Source organism: Leuciscus leuciscus (assembly GCF_965113295.1).
Source record: "Leuciscus leuciscus genome assembly, chromosome: 13".
NCBI classification, from domain to species: Eukaryota; Metazoa; Chordata; class Actinopteri; order Cypriniformes; family Leuciscidae; genus Leuciscus; species Leuciscus leuciscus.
Window position 1 is genome coordinate 29492882 of NC_138737.1, and position 14381 is coordinate 29507262.

The 14381-nt window shown below is 45.8% G+C and overlaps 1 protein-coding gene across 4 annotated transcripts in view; it reads right to left on the minus strand.

Annotated features, from left to right (window-relative positions):
- The window catches only part of gpr153 (G protein-coupled receptor 153), a 90616-nt gene that overhangs the window by 54401 nt on the left and 21834 nt on the right, over positions 1-14381 (minus strand). For 3 of the 4 annotated variants that reach the window (XM_082189465.1, XM_082189463.1, XM_082189464.1), the window contains exon 2: positions 4738-5323. The exons of the other annotated variant lie outside the window; for it this stretch is intronic. In XM_082189465.1, coding sequence (XP_082045591.1) covers positions 4738-5090 — 353 coding nt within the window. In that variant the 5' untranslated portion in view covers positions 5091-5323. The remainder of the gene's footprint in view (positions 1-4737; positions 5324-14381) is intronic. 4 annotated transcript variants of the gene reach the window in all.

A 14381-nucleotide genomic window follows, 5' to 3' on the forward strand; every position in this document is an offset into this window, starting at 1 on the left:
CAAACCCTGGAATGAACATAATACATTTAACTAAATTTAAAGCCATGGATACATTTTAGTTAATGCAAAAATAATTCTTTCATCAAAGTTGGTACATTCTTTCTTCCTTTAGAATTCCCATTAAAACTTCCTATTTGAACCTCTTTGTCACTAGTCTGGTCCATTCCCACAACACACCAGGTACCAAACATTTCAAGTCATCTTAATTAAACATTGAACTTTAACAGTATTAGCTATGTATTTTGGTATTTTAGTATTTTAGCCAAAGAGGAATTTTAACTGGTTTTAATGTTTTAACCTTAAGCCAAATAACTAAGCCCATGCACTGACTCTATGACAAATAAAGATATTAAAACAAACCAATATAGTAATATCTTTTCATTTATTGATCAATGCAAAGATGAATTTATAAGAATCATGTGTGGCATATATCCTGGCCATCACAGACCTATATTTTGCGATGGAACTTTTCGAACATCCAAAACAATGCCGTGTACTGAGCTAAAACTGCTCGCTGTAAGTGCATACATATGAATGGTATATGATGGAGCTGACAAGTCTTGAAGAGCTTATAAAATGTGAAAAGGAGTCAAAACAGCAGCAGGTATCCCTCCGTCACACACAAACGAAGATCTACAGCAAGGAGACACGGTTTTGATGCCTGTAGCGAGTTATGATGGGCAACATCGCGACTACAACAAGAAAAAATAGAAAAACTTTTTTTACAGCAAAAACCATGCTGTATATTGTAAATAATATGATATAGGCCTATACTTAAAATAATTGTGTTCATAGTAAAACAATACAAACGATTTAAGTTCAGAAACTTATTCCCCCCTCCCTTGCCTTTGGTCCATTGCCAGCTTTCTGCCTTTACCTCACCTACTACATACACAAGTCTGGTGGGAGAGAACAAGTTCTCAAAGAATACCAATATCGGGTGCTTCCATTCGGTCTAGCTCTATCGCCCCGCACGTTCACAAAGTGCGTAGATGCAGCTCAGGCTGCAGGGCATCCGCATTTTGAACTATATCGACGACTGGCTGATTCTGGCGGAATCAGAGCAGTTAGCGGTTCGGCATCGAGGTGTCGTTCTCGCTCACATGAAGAAATTGGGGTTGAGACTCAATGCCAAGAAGAGTGTGCTTTCTCCACTACCTTGGTGTGGTATGGGATTCAGTCACGATGCGAGCCACACTATCGCCCGTTCGTGTAGCTACTATCCTCAAGGCCACAAAAGAGTTTAAGCTAGGCCAGTCACGGACTGTGAACCAGTTCGAGAAACTGTTGGGCCTCATAGCAGCAGCGTCCAATGTGATACTGTGCTACTGTGCCTACTGTACATGAGACCCTTGCAGTGGTGGCTCAGAACCAGAGGTTTCTCCCCGAGGGGAAACCCACTTCGTACGATCAAGATCACGCGGCGGTGTTTCCACGCCTTGGTTATATGGAGAAAACACTGGTTCCTATCCCAGGGTCCGGTGTTGGGAGCTCCTTGCCATCGAGTTTCTATCTCAACAGATGCTTCCCTCACCGGCTGGGGAGCGGTAATGGAAGGCCGCTCAGCCCAGGGTCTGTGGAGGAGTCATCATCTTTCTTGGCACATAAACTGCCTGGAGATGATGGCAGTCTTCAATGCATTGAGACATTTCCTTCCAGACCTGAGGGGCCATCATGTGCTCGTCCGTACAGACAACACACCTGTGGTCTCTTACATAAATCGTCAGGGGGGTCTGCGTTCGCGTCCACTCAACAGACTGGCACACCAGATCCTCCTGTGGTCCCTAGGGAAAATAATCTCCCTGAGGGCAGTGTATATCCCAGGTTGCCAAAATATAGGAGCAGACACCCTGTCGAGGCAGGGGCTGAGGCCAGGGGATTGGAGACTTCACCCCGAGGCGGTGGAGCAGATATGGGAATTTTACGGCCAAGCAGAAGTGGATCTGTTCGCATCTCAGTACACGACGCACTGCCCACTATGGTTCTCCCTCACTCCCCCTCTGGGGCTGGACGCTATGGTACAGACATGGCCGAGGCTATGTCTGTACGCTTTTCCCCCTGTTGCTCTGCTCCCAGGAGTTCTGGAGAGAGTCCGCCAGGATGGGATAAGTCTACTGCTAGTAGCACCATGCTGGCAGAGTCGAATTTGGTTTGCGGACCTAATTCATCTCCTCGACGGCCCTCCCTTGGAGATCCCTATCAGGAGAGACCTTCTGTCTCAGGCGGGGGGCACAATATTTCACCCCCGACCAGAGATTTGGAAACTATGGGTTTGGCCTCTGAGGGGGCCCAACTTATAGAGAGTGGTCTCTCAACTAAGGTTGTTGAGACAATTCTTAGCTCTGGAGCTCCAGCTATGAGGAAAGACTACGAGAGTTTTCACGTCTTGGTGTCACCAGCGCCAGTTGGATCCAGTTAACTGTTCAGTTAGTACAGTACTTGAGTTTCTCCAAGATCGCTTTGCATCAGGTTTATGTCCATCTACCTTAAAGGTCTACGTGGCGGCCATTGCAGCTTTCCACACCCCGGTGGGTGTTACATCATTGGGTCGAGACCCCCTGATCATACGTTTCCTTCGTGGCACCTTGAGGCTGAGGCCTGCAACTCGCACTAGGGTGCCGGCTTGGGACCTGGCAATAGTTCTGGAAGGCCTTTCAGGGGCTCCCTTCGAGCCCCTAGAGTCGGTTTCAGAAACATTTCTGACGTTCAAGACCATATTTCTTCAAGCTATTTCGTCCATCAAAAGAGTCGGAGACCTTCAGGCCCTCTCGGTTTCTCCCACCTGCCTTGAATTTGCACCCGGGATGGTCAAGGCATTCCTATACCCTAAACAGGGATATGTGCCTAAGGTGCCAACCAATATTCCGAGGACTATTGTGCTGCAGGCTTTCTGTCCTCCTCCGTTTACCTCTTCGGACCAGGAAAAACTGAATCTCTTGTGTCCAGTGCGAGTACTGGACACTTATGTCCACAGGGCTGCCCCGTGGAGAAAATCTGATCAGTTATTTGTCTGCTTTGGATCACCTAAGAAAGGCCTTCCAGCCTCTAAGCAAACAATCAGTAAGTGGATAGTTGAGGCTATCTCTCTTGCCTATGAGTCCTCTGGCCAGCCGTGCCCTTTGTTGGTTAGAGCTCATTCTACTAGGGGTATGCAGGCCTCTAAAGCCTTATTATCTGGGGTTTCCCTTCAGGAGGTTTGTGATGCGGCAGGTTGGTCCACGCCCCTCACATTCGTGAGGTTTTGTAGCCTGGACCTGGTTGCTTCCCCAGGCTCTCAGGTGCTTTTTTCTTAGATTGCCGACAGTTTCTTAAACAGGCAATTGTAAATCTGGCGTATTGGGTATTCTCGTTCCCAAGGCGTCGTCGATGCAGCGCGAGTTCCCTCGAAAGGGAACGTCTCAAGTTACGACTGTGTTTTCAACCCAAGCAGTCAAACTGACGTCATCAGAAAAGGAACGCCATTCCAGAATGGAAGTAACTTTTCAGATTTTGATCTTTACCACGGCAAACAATTGTGTATTAACTTGCTCGGATTAATTGTTCACCACAAGACTAGTAATATGCGCTAACAAAGTAAATAGGGTCAATTTTGATTTCATGTCGACTCTAAACAACTCTCAACAACAATTTGCTTTGACCTCCATATGAAAAACATTGCGGATAACATCATTGAAGGAAGGATTTTACTATTTCTTAACTTGCATGAATATGTAATTGTGGCAAGGGGGGCGTGGTCTAGCGAAGTCTGTGACAGGAGAGAGGATCAGGAGACAGGTGTGGCGTAAGTGGGTCAAGTGCAAATGACAAACACCTTTGTCTTGTTTCAGTGATTGGCGTGGAGAGACCGCATATAAGCGACGGGGAAACATCATTCGAGAGAGAGACAGCTGGGAGACCTGTGGGTTAGCGCGCGTGAAGCAGCACGGAGAAAAGACTGTGACGAGAGAGAGAGAGCGGCGAGTGCGGGAGCGCGAGATGTCTTGAGTGAATGAACCCTTTGTGGACTGAGTTTATGTTGCAGTGCTGTGTGCGCACCTTTTCTTTGTACTTTTATTTTGTTTTTGGAATAAAACCCACAGTCTCCCAAGCCAACCCTGTCCTCTTCCTTCCCTACATATTGAACCGTACTACACTAATTTTATTTAGATATTTACATTGGCATAATTGAATGGAATATGATTCATACTTCCGGTTTCAGGCTTAAGCCTAGTCCTAGACTATGCATGTTTGAGCTTTTTTAACTGAAAGCAAATTGCTCTGACATATAATATGTTTCTGCCATTGTTTTGACTCAAGATGCACACTTGTAAAGTTTCACACTGGACCTCCTTCAGGTAGTCTCTGGATCGGGTCCGCATGACAGCTTTCACGTTAGCAATTTTGTTTTATGTGAACTGTGCCCCATTTTGAACTAAACTGCCAGTGTGAAAGAACCTTAAAACACGTTTATAAAAGGTACTTAAATGCCCTAATTCAACTGAGGTCTAATCCTGGCTTAATCTAAGCTTTGTCTGTGAAACCAGGCCATCAGTTTTATTGATCTTATAAACTCCAAGGTAATTTTAAGTTTACTAATGGTTTCATTCAATACAATACCTTCAATACCTACATTTTCAAAGCACAACATTTTTTTTAAAAAGGTAGGCATTTTCAAAATTTAAGAATTTAGCACTGTAAATGAAAATTAAAATCCAATTCTTGTGTCAACAAAGGTCAGGTCAAGTTTCTTTCACTTACCTATAATTGACAGGCCAGCGAACCATCCACATGCGATGGTAGGACAGGGAGGTGACTGAGAAACAGGTGACCAGGGTAAGGGTGTAGAATGTGGAGACAAAGACCTTGCAGAGTCCTTCGTTCCACTCATAGTTGGAGTGTTGTCGGCGTAGCTGAATGACACAGTACATGGTGATAGGGATGCCCATGTTGAGAATGTGCGTGCCAGCCAGTGTGCAGATGAGGAATTCCAGTGGCTTCCACTTCTTCTGCTTGGCACTCACACTCAGGATTCCCCAGGCATTGGCCAGGATGGACACTCCAGAGCAGACCAGCCAGGCCAGTGCATTAGTGCTGATGACCTCATCGTTCATGATGGAGCAGCCTGCTGGTGAGAGCTGGTGGGGGGTGGAATGGTGAAAGGTATGGGAGCAGCCGCTGGCATAGGCAGGTGCCAGGCCCGAACAGGCATTCCTACAGGGACGAGCAGTCCTTCCTCTGGATGTGCTGAGAGGATAGGGCGAGGGGCATAGCAGCGTGAAGAGGCACTGGGGTCAGGCAGAGAAGGAGAACGTGCACTGTGAGCCAGTCCAGTGCTGTAACAATCCTACAAAAGAAAAGACAAGACAGGTCTTGAAAAGACAAATAAGACAAGAATGGAGGGACAAGAAGAGACAGAGAAGATGGAGGCATTCAATTGAACTAGATTTAGGCTTTCTACACCTATTGACCAATAATTTACTATGACTTTTCCAGTCATTCATGGTTTTTACAATTCTTTCATAGAGATTGCTGGGCCAGATAACATTTGTATTTTAGTAACCCAGTGGTTCTCAATTCCAGTCCTGGCGACCCACCTTTATGCACATTATGAGTCCGAAAACTTAAAAATGCTGCTTTCAGAGGATGCATTACAAGGTAGAAATCTACCCAATCAGTATGAGCAGAGGCCTATAAATCATCTATGTTCCTCAATAGTTTTTTCTGCATCCCTCCTCCACCCCGTCTCCTCACAAGGACATACACTTGATCTAGTGTAATCGCATGGTTTTTCCCTCTGTGACCTTGAGGTGTGTGAAAATGGTTTCTCTGATCATAAGACTGTTATGTTTACTGTTCCTTGTGTATCTAATGCTTCTAATCTTATTACATACAGTATGCTCTCCAGTCTCTGCTAATTACTTATACCACCAGAAATGCCTTTTCATTAGCGTTCTGTGAAGCTACTCTATCTATGGAGTTCTGAGGAGCTCCTATATAGGGTTAATTCCATCTGTGTAATTGTCTTATACTCAGTGGCACCTTTAAAGACTCTACAACATAAACCCAGATACCCTGATACCCTAAGGCTAAATGGAAAAAGGTCAAGCTCCAGGTCTCTTTTGACATGCTAAGAGATTTGTTATCCCTATATCAGGAGAGCAGTGAAAGCAGCGAAATCGGTTACTAACGTAACCTCGGTTCCCTGAGAATAGGGAACGAGTGTTGCGTCCAGCTAGACGCTATGGGAAAACTCCTTATCTCGAGAATATTGAAGCCTTTATTTTAAAACGCAGTGCAGCTGCACAGCGAGCATAGAGCAGAGTGTCTAGCAACTGCACATCCTATGGCGAGGAGGCTGAGGCGCGCAAACCAATCAGGGCGCTGGCTGAGGCGCGCAAACCAATCAGGGCGCTTTGCGCCAGAGCGCGTCCGAGTCCGCCAGAAGGTGCGTGGCTTATGACTATATAAGCCCGGCCAGCTCGCCATAGAGTCAAGTTAAATCGACTGAAGCGAAACACCCCACCGATGTGGTAGCACGGCAGGGTACGCAACACTCGTTCCCTATTCTCAGGGAACCGAGGTTACGTAAGTAATCGAATACGTTCCCTTTCGAGAACGGTCACTTCGTGTTGTGTCTAGTGGTAACCCCTTATAAAACACTGTGCTACCACTTTACTTCACCCCGCATTATTGTTCTGAGCACATGCGCAAAGTCAATAGCATAGGATAGAAGCTATGAACTCCCCTGGGCCAGGGAAGAGTTCCGGGCCCCATGAAGGAGTATACAGAAACACAAGCTTGCCCCTGTAGGTTACAGGCGATTGGAACCTGAACATAGGAAAAATGCTTCCAGAGCTTTTAGGGCCATAGCCCGAAAAACCTTAAACAAAGAGTATCCGTGCTTGTAGACCAGGGACCTGGAGGTGACCTGCCGCCGCACAAATGTCTTCTATTGGTACACCACTAGACCAGACCCAAGAAGAGGCCATGCCTCTAGTAGAATGGGCTCTCATGCCTATGGGGCACTGAAGGCCCATAGAGGTGTAAGCTAGAGAGATAGCGTCCACTATCCATCTCAATAGCCTCTGCTTAGTGACTGGCCGACCCTTGGTGCGCCCGCCAAAGCATACAAAGAGCTGCTCCCATTGTCTGAATGCTGCGGAGCGCTCCAAATAGACTCTGAGAGCCCTGAATAGGCAGAGCAGACCTGAGTCTTCATCTTCCTTGGATGAGGGAAGAGCAGATAGGGAAATAAACTGGGCTCTGAACAGGGTTGAGAGCACCTTAGGTACATAGCCATGCCTTGGCCTGTTCGAGGAGAGCGCTTGTAAGTCGCCTACTCTTTTGACTGACGCCAGCGCTAGCAGGACGGCTGTCTTTAGCGAGAGCAGCCTGAGGCCTGTAGACTGAAATGGCTCAAACAGGGGCCCCTTCAGGGCCCTGAGGACCGTAAATAGGTCCCAGGAGGGGACAGAGGCAGGCCGAGGCGGCTTAAGTCTTCTGGCCCCTTTAAGGAACTGAATGATGAGATCACTTTTTCCCAACGATTGACCAGCCACAGGAGCGTGGAAAGCTGCTATGGCTGCCACGTATATTTTGAGTGTGGAGGGGGTCCTGCCCGCGTCCAGCAGCTCCTGTAGAAAAGAGAGTACTAGATGTAACTCACATGCAGCTTCTACACCCCGAGCAGTGCACCAGTTCGTGAACACTGCCCACTTCGAGGCATAGAGGTGTCTCGTAGACGGAGCTCTAGCCTCTCTTATGGTGTTCTGGACTCCCTCTGGGAGGTCCCCGGGTACCCATTGAGGGGCCATACGTGTAGGGCCCACAGGTCTGGGCGGGGATGCCAGATTGACCTGTTGACTGCGTGAGGAGGTCCTTCCTCAGCAATATGGACCATGGTGCTAATTTCAGCAGCTCCATCAGCTCTAGGAACCAGGTCCTGGAAGGCCAGAGCGGGGTTATGAGAAGGATTGGGCACTTGCTCTCCCTTATCCTCTCGATGACCTGTGGGAGCATAGCGACCAGAGGGAACGCATAGAGGGGGAGGTTGGGCCATTGTGGGCCAACGCATCCTTTTTCTTCAAAAAGAATATTGGGCACAGAGCGTTGCCTTCTGAGGCGAAGAGGTCGACCTCTGCCCTGCCAAAGGTGTTCCAGATCAAGTGAGCCACCTGCGGGTGGAGAGACCATTCCCCTGGGTCGACTTTGTCTCTGGATAACATGTCCGCACCCTGGTTCAGGATGCCTGGCACATGTGCTGCTCTCAGCGAGCGCAGGTTGGCCTGAGCCCAAAGGAGGAGAAGTCTGGCCATTCTGCCCAGGTTGGCTGATCTGAGGCCACCCTGGCGGTTTATGTAGGACACCACCAGTGGCCACCATCACCACCTCAGTTCTGGTAGGAAAAACTTCAGGGCCAGGTAGACTGCTCTCATTTCGAGGCAGTTGATATGCAAGCGCCGCTCCGGGCTCGACCAGAGGCCGTCGACTGGCCTGTTCTCGCACAGGGCCCCACAACCCAGGTTGGAGGCATCTGTTGAGATCACCTTCCTCCTTGAGACCTCTCCCATATCTGATACCAGTCAGAGCGTTTCCACGGAGCAAGAGCTCTGACACATTTGTGGTCCACTTTGATACGCAGATGGCCGGAGCGCCATGCATGAGCTGGCACTCTGCGCTTCAGCCAGAGCTGCAAAGGGCGCATGTAAAGTAAGCCCAGTTGGAGTACTGACGATGCTGAGGCCATGAGACCCAGGACCCTCTGAAACGTCCTTAGCCGTCTGTGTGAGCCCACTGTGAACGAAGCCACAAGCCGTTGAATGGCAAGGACGCACTCTGGCGAGAGGCTCGCTCTCATTAGTATAGAGTCGAAAACTACACTGTGTGCTACACTGCCTTTCACCGAGGTCTCTATCACTGCGCAAAAGCGCGGGGGCCTGCGAGTGAACTGGAGCAAGTATCCCCGTTTTACTGTGTTGATAACCCAGTCTGATATCCCAGGGATGGCCTGCCAGGCCTCGGCCCGGGAGGCTAGGGTCTGTATGCATGACGCGAGCGGGGCAGCGTTTATTATCAGCGGTGCGAGCTTTGTAGCGGGCTTTGCGACTGATGTATGAACAATACGAGCCGCCTGAACTGAAAGGGGGGCTGCTATTGATACACTCTTTATTCGCTCTGACTGAGCTGCCGTAATGAGGCTCAATTTTCATGAATGTTTATTGCTGTGGAACAGTTAGTGAGAGGCATTTGCAACAACGCTCCCGGAAATTTGCTCTTAAAGCAGGTGTTGCGACGGCGAACACGCTGAAAAGCTTTGAAAAGGATATAGGCTTCTCTCGCCGGATAGCTGCAAGTTAACGGCGATTTCAGGGAGGCGGTGCCGGTCCTCTGAATCTGCTTAGCTGGCAGGTCGCTCGTTCCGCTGCAAGGTGCACTTCGACGGCGAGATCTCTGGAGAAGTCAATGATGTGAAGTTTCGCTGAAGGAGATTAAATCTGACTCTATGGCGAGCTGGCCGGGCTTATATAGTCATAAGCCACGCCCCTTCTGGCGGGCTTGGACGCGCTCTGGCACAAAGCGCCCTGATTGGTCCGCGCGTCTCAGCCTCCTCGCCATAGGATGTGCAGTTGCTGCAGCACAGCCAATGGCAAGCTAGATGCTCTGCTCTATGCTCGCTGTGCTATGTGTGAAGACTTTATTAAAATTCTTTGTCAACAAAATAAGGGATATAAGATTGGGGATGATTCCCTTTTCCTCTGATCCCTTTACTTCCCCTGTTTGCACTGCTGTTTTAGTAATTTCAAACCCATTTCTGGCACTTATCTTCAAGAAATAGCTTAAGCCTTCAGGATCCTCTATTTATATTATTGCTCCATATTTCCTTAAACATTTTTTTTATGTAGTTGGTCCGCATCTCCTGATTATGATAAATAGCTGTTTAGAAACATGCAACAGTCTACCTCTTGCTTAAAAAACAGAACCTAGACCCCACAGTGTTAGCCAATTTTAGACCCATCTCCAATTTGTCTTTTATTACAAGGATTCTGGAGTAAACAATTCTCCAACAATTGAATTTTTTTTAGCCGATTATATGATTTTTCAATCTGGTTTTAGAAAACATCACTCTACCGAGACCGTACTTTTGAAGGTTTTAAATGAATTCCTAGTAACTTGTGATTCTGGCAAATACAAAGTTCTGTAATGAAACTCTAGATGGCACAGGCTAATGGTCCTTAACTCAAATTCTTGCAATCATATCATTCTCTTGTAGCAACAATGACAATAACATCCTGCCAGATGGGTTCTGCATCAAGTGAATCATGAGGTTATCAAACAGACCCCCTCCTCAAAATCAACAAACCGCACCACGCGGTGAGCTTCAAACAAATACAAATCACACATCGGCTCCAGCTAGTCGGCAACTTTTACGGCTCCTCCAACATTTTATAGCACCCTAGACAGAACGCTCTGCATTCCAAACCCCCTTCCTCTCTGCACCAAAGAGATAACGGAACTCTATGCGAAATTCAAGACTGAGAAGTCACCACACACACACACACAAATGTCCTTTGTATGTAACTCAGATGTTCTGAATTAGCGAATCATGATTCATTAATTCAACCTCTTTTGTCAGAGGAGAAGACAAGAGCTTCTGTTTTGACCGCCTTAGGGTCAATTCCCTAGTGCTGAAACCTCCCGCAGCACCGCGTGACTTTTACGCCACACACACACACACACAAACACACACACACACACACACACACACACACACACACACACACACACAAAAAAAAAGACTTTCCTATCAGACACAGACTCTGAGATTAAAGTCCTACAAAGAACCCAAATCTAATAGCCATTACGAATGTTTTTGATATGTATTTTTATGCGTGTATAATTGGCCAGATAATGTCTGAGGTATCTATGCAACGTTATTATGTTAATCAAAATCACTATGCTAGTGATTATGAGGAAATTATGTAACCCTGTATTTCTGTCATGCAAAAACGTCATTCGAGGTGTCAATGTAATGGGAAAAACATGTCGGAGTCGAATCCTGACTGCAAAGTACAATAATATGCATTTATTCTAGGAAATACCATATTTCTAGATATGAATGTTAATTTCGATCTCTCACATGTTGGAGTCAAAGTAGGCGTTTCTTCACAAACAAAGAAACTTCTTTCCCGCTTCAGATCAGCAGATCTGATTTGCTGTTGTCCCAAAAAGAGGGCGTAAGCAGATGTCTTTTAAAAGTAGAGACCCTCTCCTCTGAACTCTCAACTCTGGCTCTCAACTCCCACTTTCAACCTTCGTCATCTTCTCCACGAGCAGTGCTTCTCCTTGGCCTCCCTCTCTCTGGGACGCATACCTCCGCGCCATGTAGGAGCTGCCCTGCCGTCCTTTGCAACTAAGTTCATACTCGCCTTTCCCCTCCACAAGGGAAATTATCTGACTTGTCTCGGTAACGTTACATTCAGTGAGCCTTTTAAGCTTCCCGCGACACCAGAAGACGCAGCACCCACAGGACACCGTCCGCGCTTCCTGCCTCTCAGCAATCACTCGAACAAAGAACCAACTTGCAAGTAGACCTATTGATCATTCTAAAGCTGGACCAAGGTTTCTGTCTGTAATAATTACCAGCTACTTTTTCTCTCTCTCCATATTTTCTCTCTTTCATTTCATTCACTCTGATCACGTTATTTCTTATTTTCTTGTTTGTTTAAATGTTTGTTTGTTTTATTGTTTGCATGTTTACGTACGTTTATAGTTGTAGCTTATGTAATAACTAGTCTTGACATTTATTAAAACTTATTCATACTTTGACTGTCTCTGTATTTGAAAATCCATCTTTATAAAGTCAATGAAAATGCCAAAAGATCTAAGCTACACGCTCGATATTATAGACTACTTTGAGTAGTTTTAATTCATAAACCCAGAAAGTTTTATGTTCACGGCCAGAAGATACATTTTTTTGGAGTTTGTAAACGGGATACCCCTTCTTGACTGTGATAATCTTACATTTATTCGCTGGACGAATGACTGATGACTAGACCAGTTACAGAACAAGGTAATCTCGATAATTGACATTAGAATACTGATCAAAATAAACATTAGAATACTGATCAAAATAATTAGTAATTCATTCTAAAGGATTTGGTTATACATGAGTCACTATTAGTGGGCTACCATGACCTTTACTTTAGAATTAATTATACATTATGCATTATTCACATTAATTATGAACCTAAATATAATAGTACTTAGTAATTCTCTGGGAGGTATAAAAAATAGTAGTTACTAATTAGTTAATAGTGAACTACCACATTTAACTGAGAACTATTACTTACTAATTCGTAAGCAGAGTTTCTTGTTAGTTAACAGTAGTTACTAGAATATTAATAGTGCTCATTTGTTCCTGTTTAGTTTTTCATTAATGACAGATTCTAAAGTTGTCATGGAATGGTGAAATAGTGAAGCGAGGATTCAAGTGCAGGAATAAGAATATTTATTAGGTAATAAAAAACAAAACTACAAACAAAAACTCCCCCTGGGGGAAAACAAGACAGGCATCTGGCAGGAACAGGGAACATAGACAACGAACCAGCACAGGACTGCAAACACAGGGAGACTAAATAGGGAAGCAAACAAAAGAGGGTAACGAGGAAAGCAGGTTGGGCAAATTAATCAATAATCAGGTAACAAGATGGGAGGGGCTAGACAATTTACAGGAGAGCACATGGCACAAGGAAAATACATGACAAGCCATGTGCTCACAGACTATACACAAAACCAGACTATACACAAAAACATGAGCGTCAGAGCTCTGTCACCAAACCAAGATACAAACCAGACAGAAATGACAGAACCCTGACCAAATGTTACCATTTGATCATCCACCAATGGAGTAGTTTTCAAATATTGGAATACAAAAGAGGAATAAACATTAATGATCTAATTTATTCTGTAATCATCCATCTCAAATTACAAGACACCACAAGGACTGATATTGGTGAGGATTGAACAAACTAATAATATAGGACTAACATAGCTCTTCTGTGTTATTCACAGCTTTTTCCTTCTCCTTGCCCTTACCAAATCTGATAAGCACCAATCCATCTGCTTTTGTTGTGTCAGCACAGAAGCAGCAAGCAATAATGACAACTGAGAATTATTATTATTATTATTATTATTTTGCTGTTTGTTTTTGCCAATAGATGCCTGTGACAAAACCAATATCATGCCAAAGTTTATGTATTATGAAGGGTAGAGTGGATTAAACATAAGGGGCTTTCACACCTTTAACACCAGTTATAGGAACTTAGTTATAGGAACCAGTCACCAGGGTGGTTCCCAGAGAACTTAATGTTCCCCTAGGGCCATTTTGTGAAATTCTGAAGTGACATAAGTCGCAGTTGTTGTTGTGACTTTTATTTTGACAGCGCAGTGGACCTTTATTTTGACGATGCTGAGAACGCCAGAGCACACAGCGCTCCCATTCTTCTCCGTTTTCATTAGTTTACGATCTGTTTAACAGTCCTGTCTAATACGTTATTAGATAGAACTGTCATACAAAGAAAGTAGACTGTATATGGAAAAGTATTAGCATTATATAGTATCGTGCTGTTGATGTCCAATGTCGCTAGCTGAGCAGAAATACATAATCATGTTTCGCTTGGTCCCCTCAAAGTTGCATTGGATTTTCTCTTTAGCGTAAAGGTTAAGAGGGTCCATCTATCATTGTTTTCCATGTTCGTAGAGTTTGTGAAGTATATATATAGGCTATAATTACCCTTTAAAAAAATAATAAAATCAGCACACAATAACATCACTGGTAGCTCCTACTTTGCTGGACTAGACCGTACTCTGAAGTAGGTTCCCCATTCCCCCAAAAGGAGTTCCTAGAACTAAAATGAATGATGAACCTTTTCTTTTTGCACAGGGGGAACGCATATTTGCGAAGGCCCCGGGGCCAGCTGTGTGCCAGTGCATCTGTGCCGAGTGTTCCCTCGGTCAGGGAGTAAAACAGCTGGCAGTGGGAGGTCTCTGAGGAGGCAAACGGGTCTTCCTGAGTCTCCCTGAACTCTCTCCAGATCAGCTGAACCACCTGGGGGTGGAGTCGCCATTCTCCCGGGAGCACAGCTCGTGATAGCTCGTCGGCCACAAGGTTGAGCACCCCGGGGACATACATGGCCCGAAGCGACCTCAGATGCTTCTGACTCCAGAGGAGGAGATGGCGGGCGAGTTGCGACATGCGACGGGAGCATAGACCACCTTGCCGGGTGATGTACGCAATGGTCGCAGTGTTGTCCGTACGGACCAGCATGTCCCTGCCCTGTAGCGGCCTCTTTAAGCTGCTCAGAGTGAGATATACTGATAGCAACTCCAGGCAGTTGATGTGC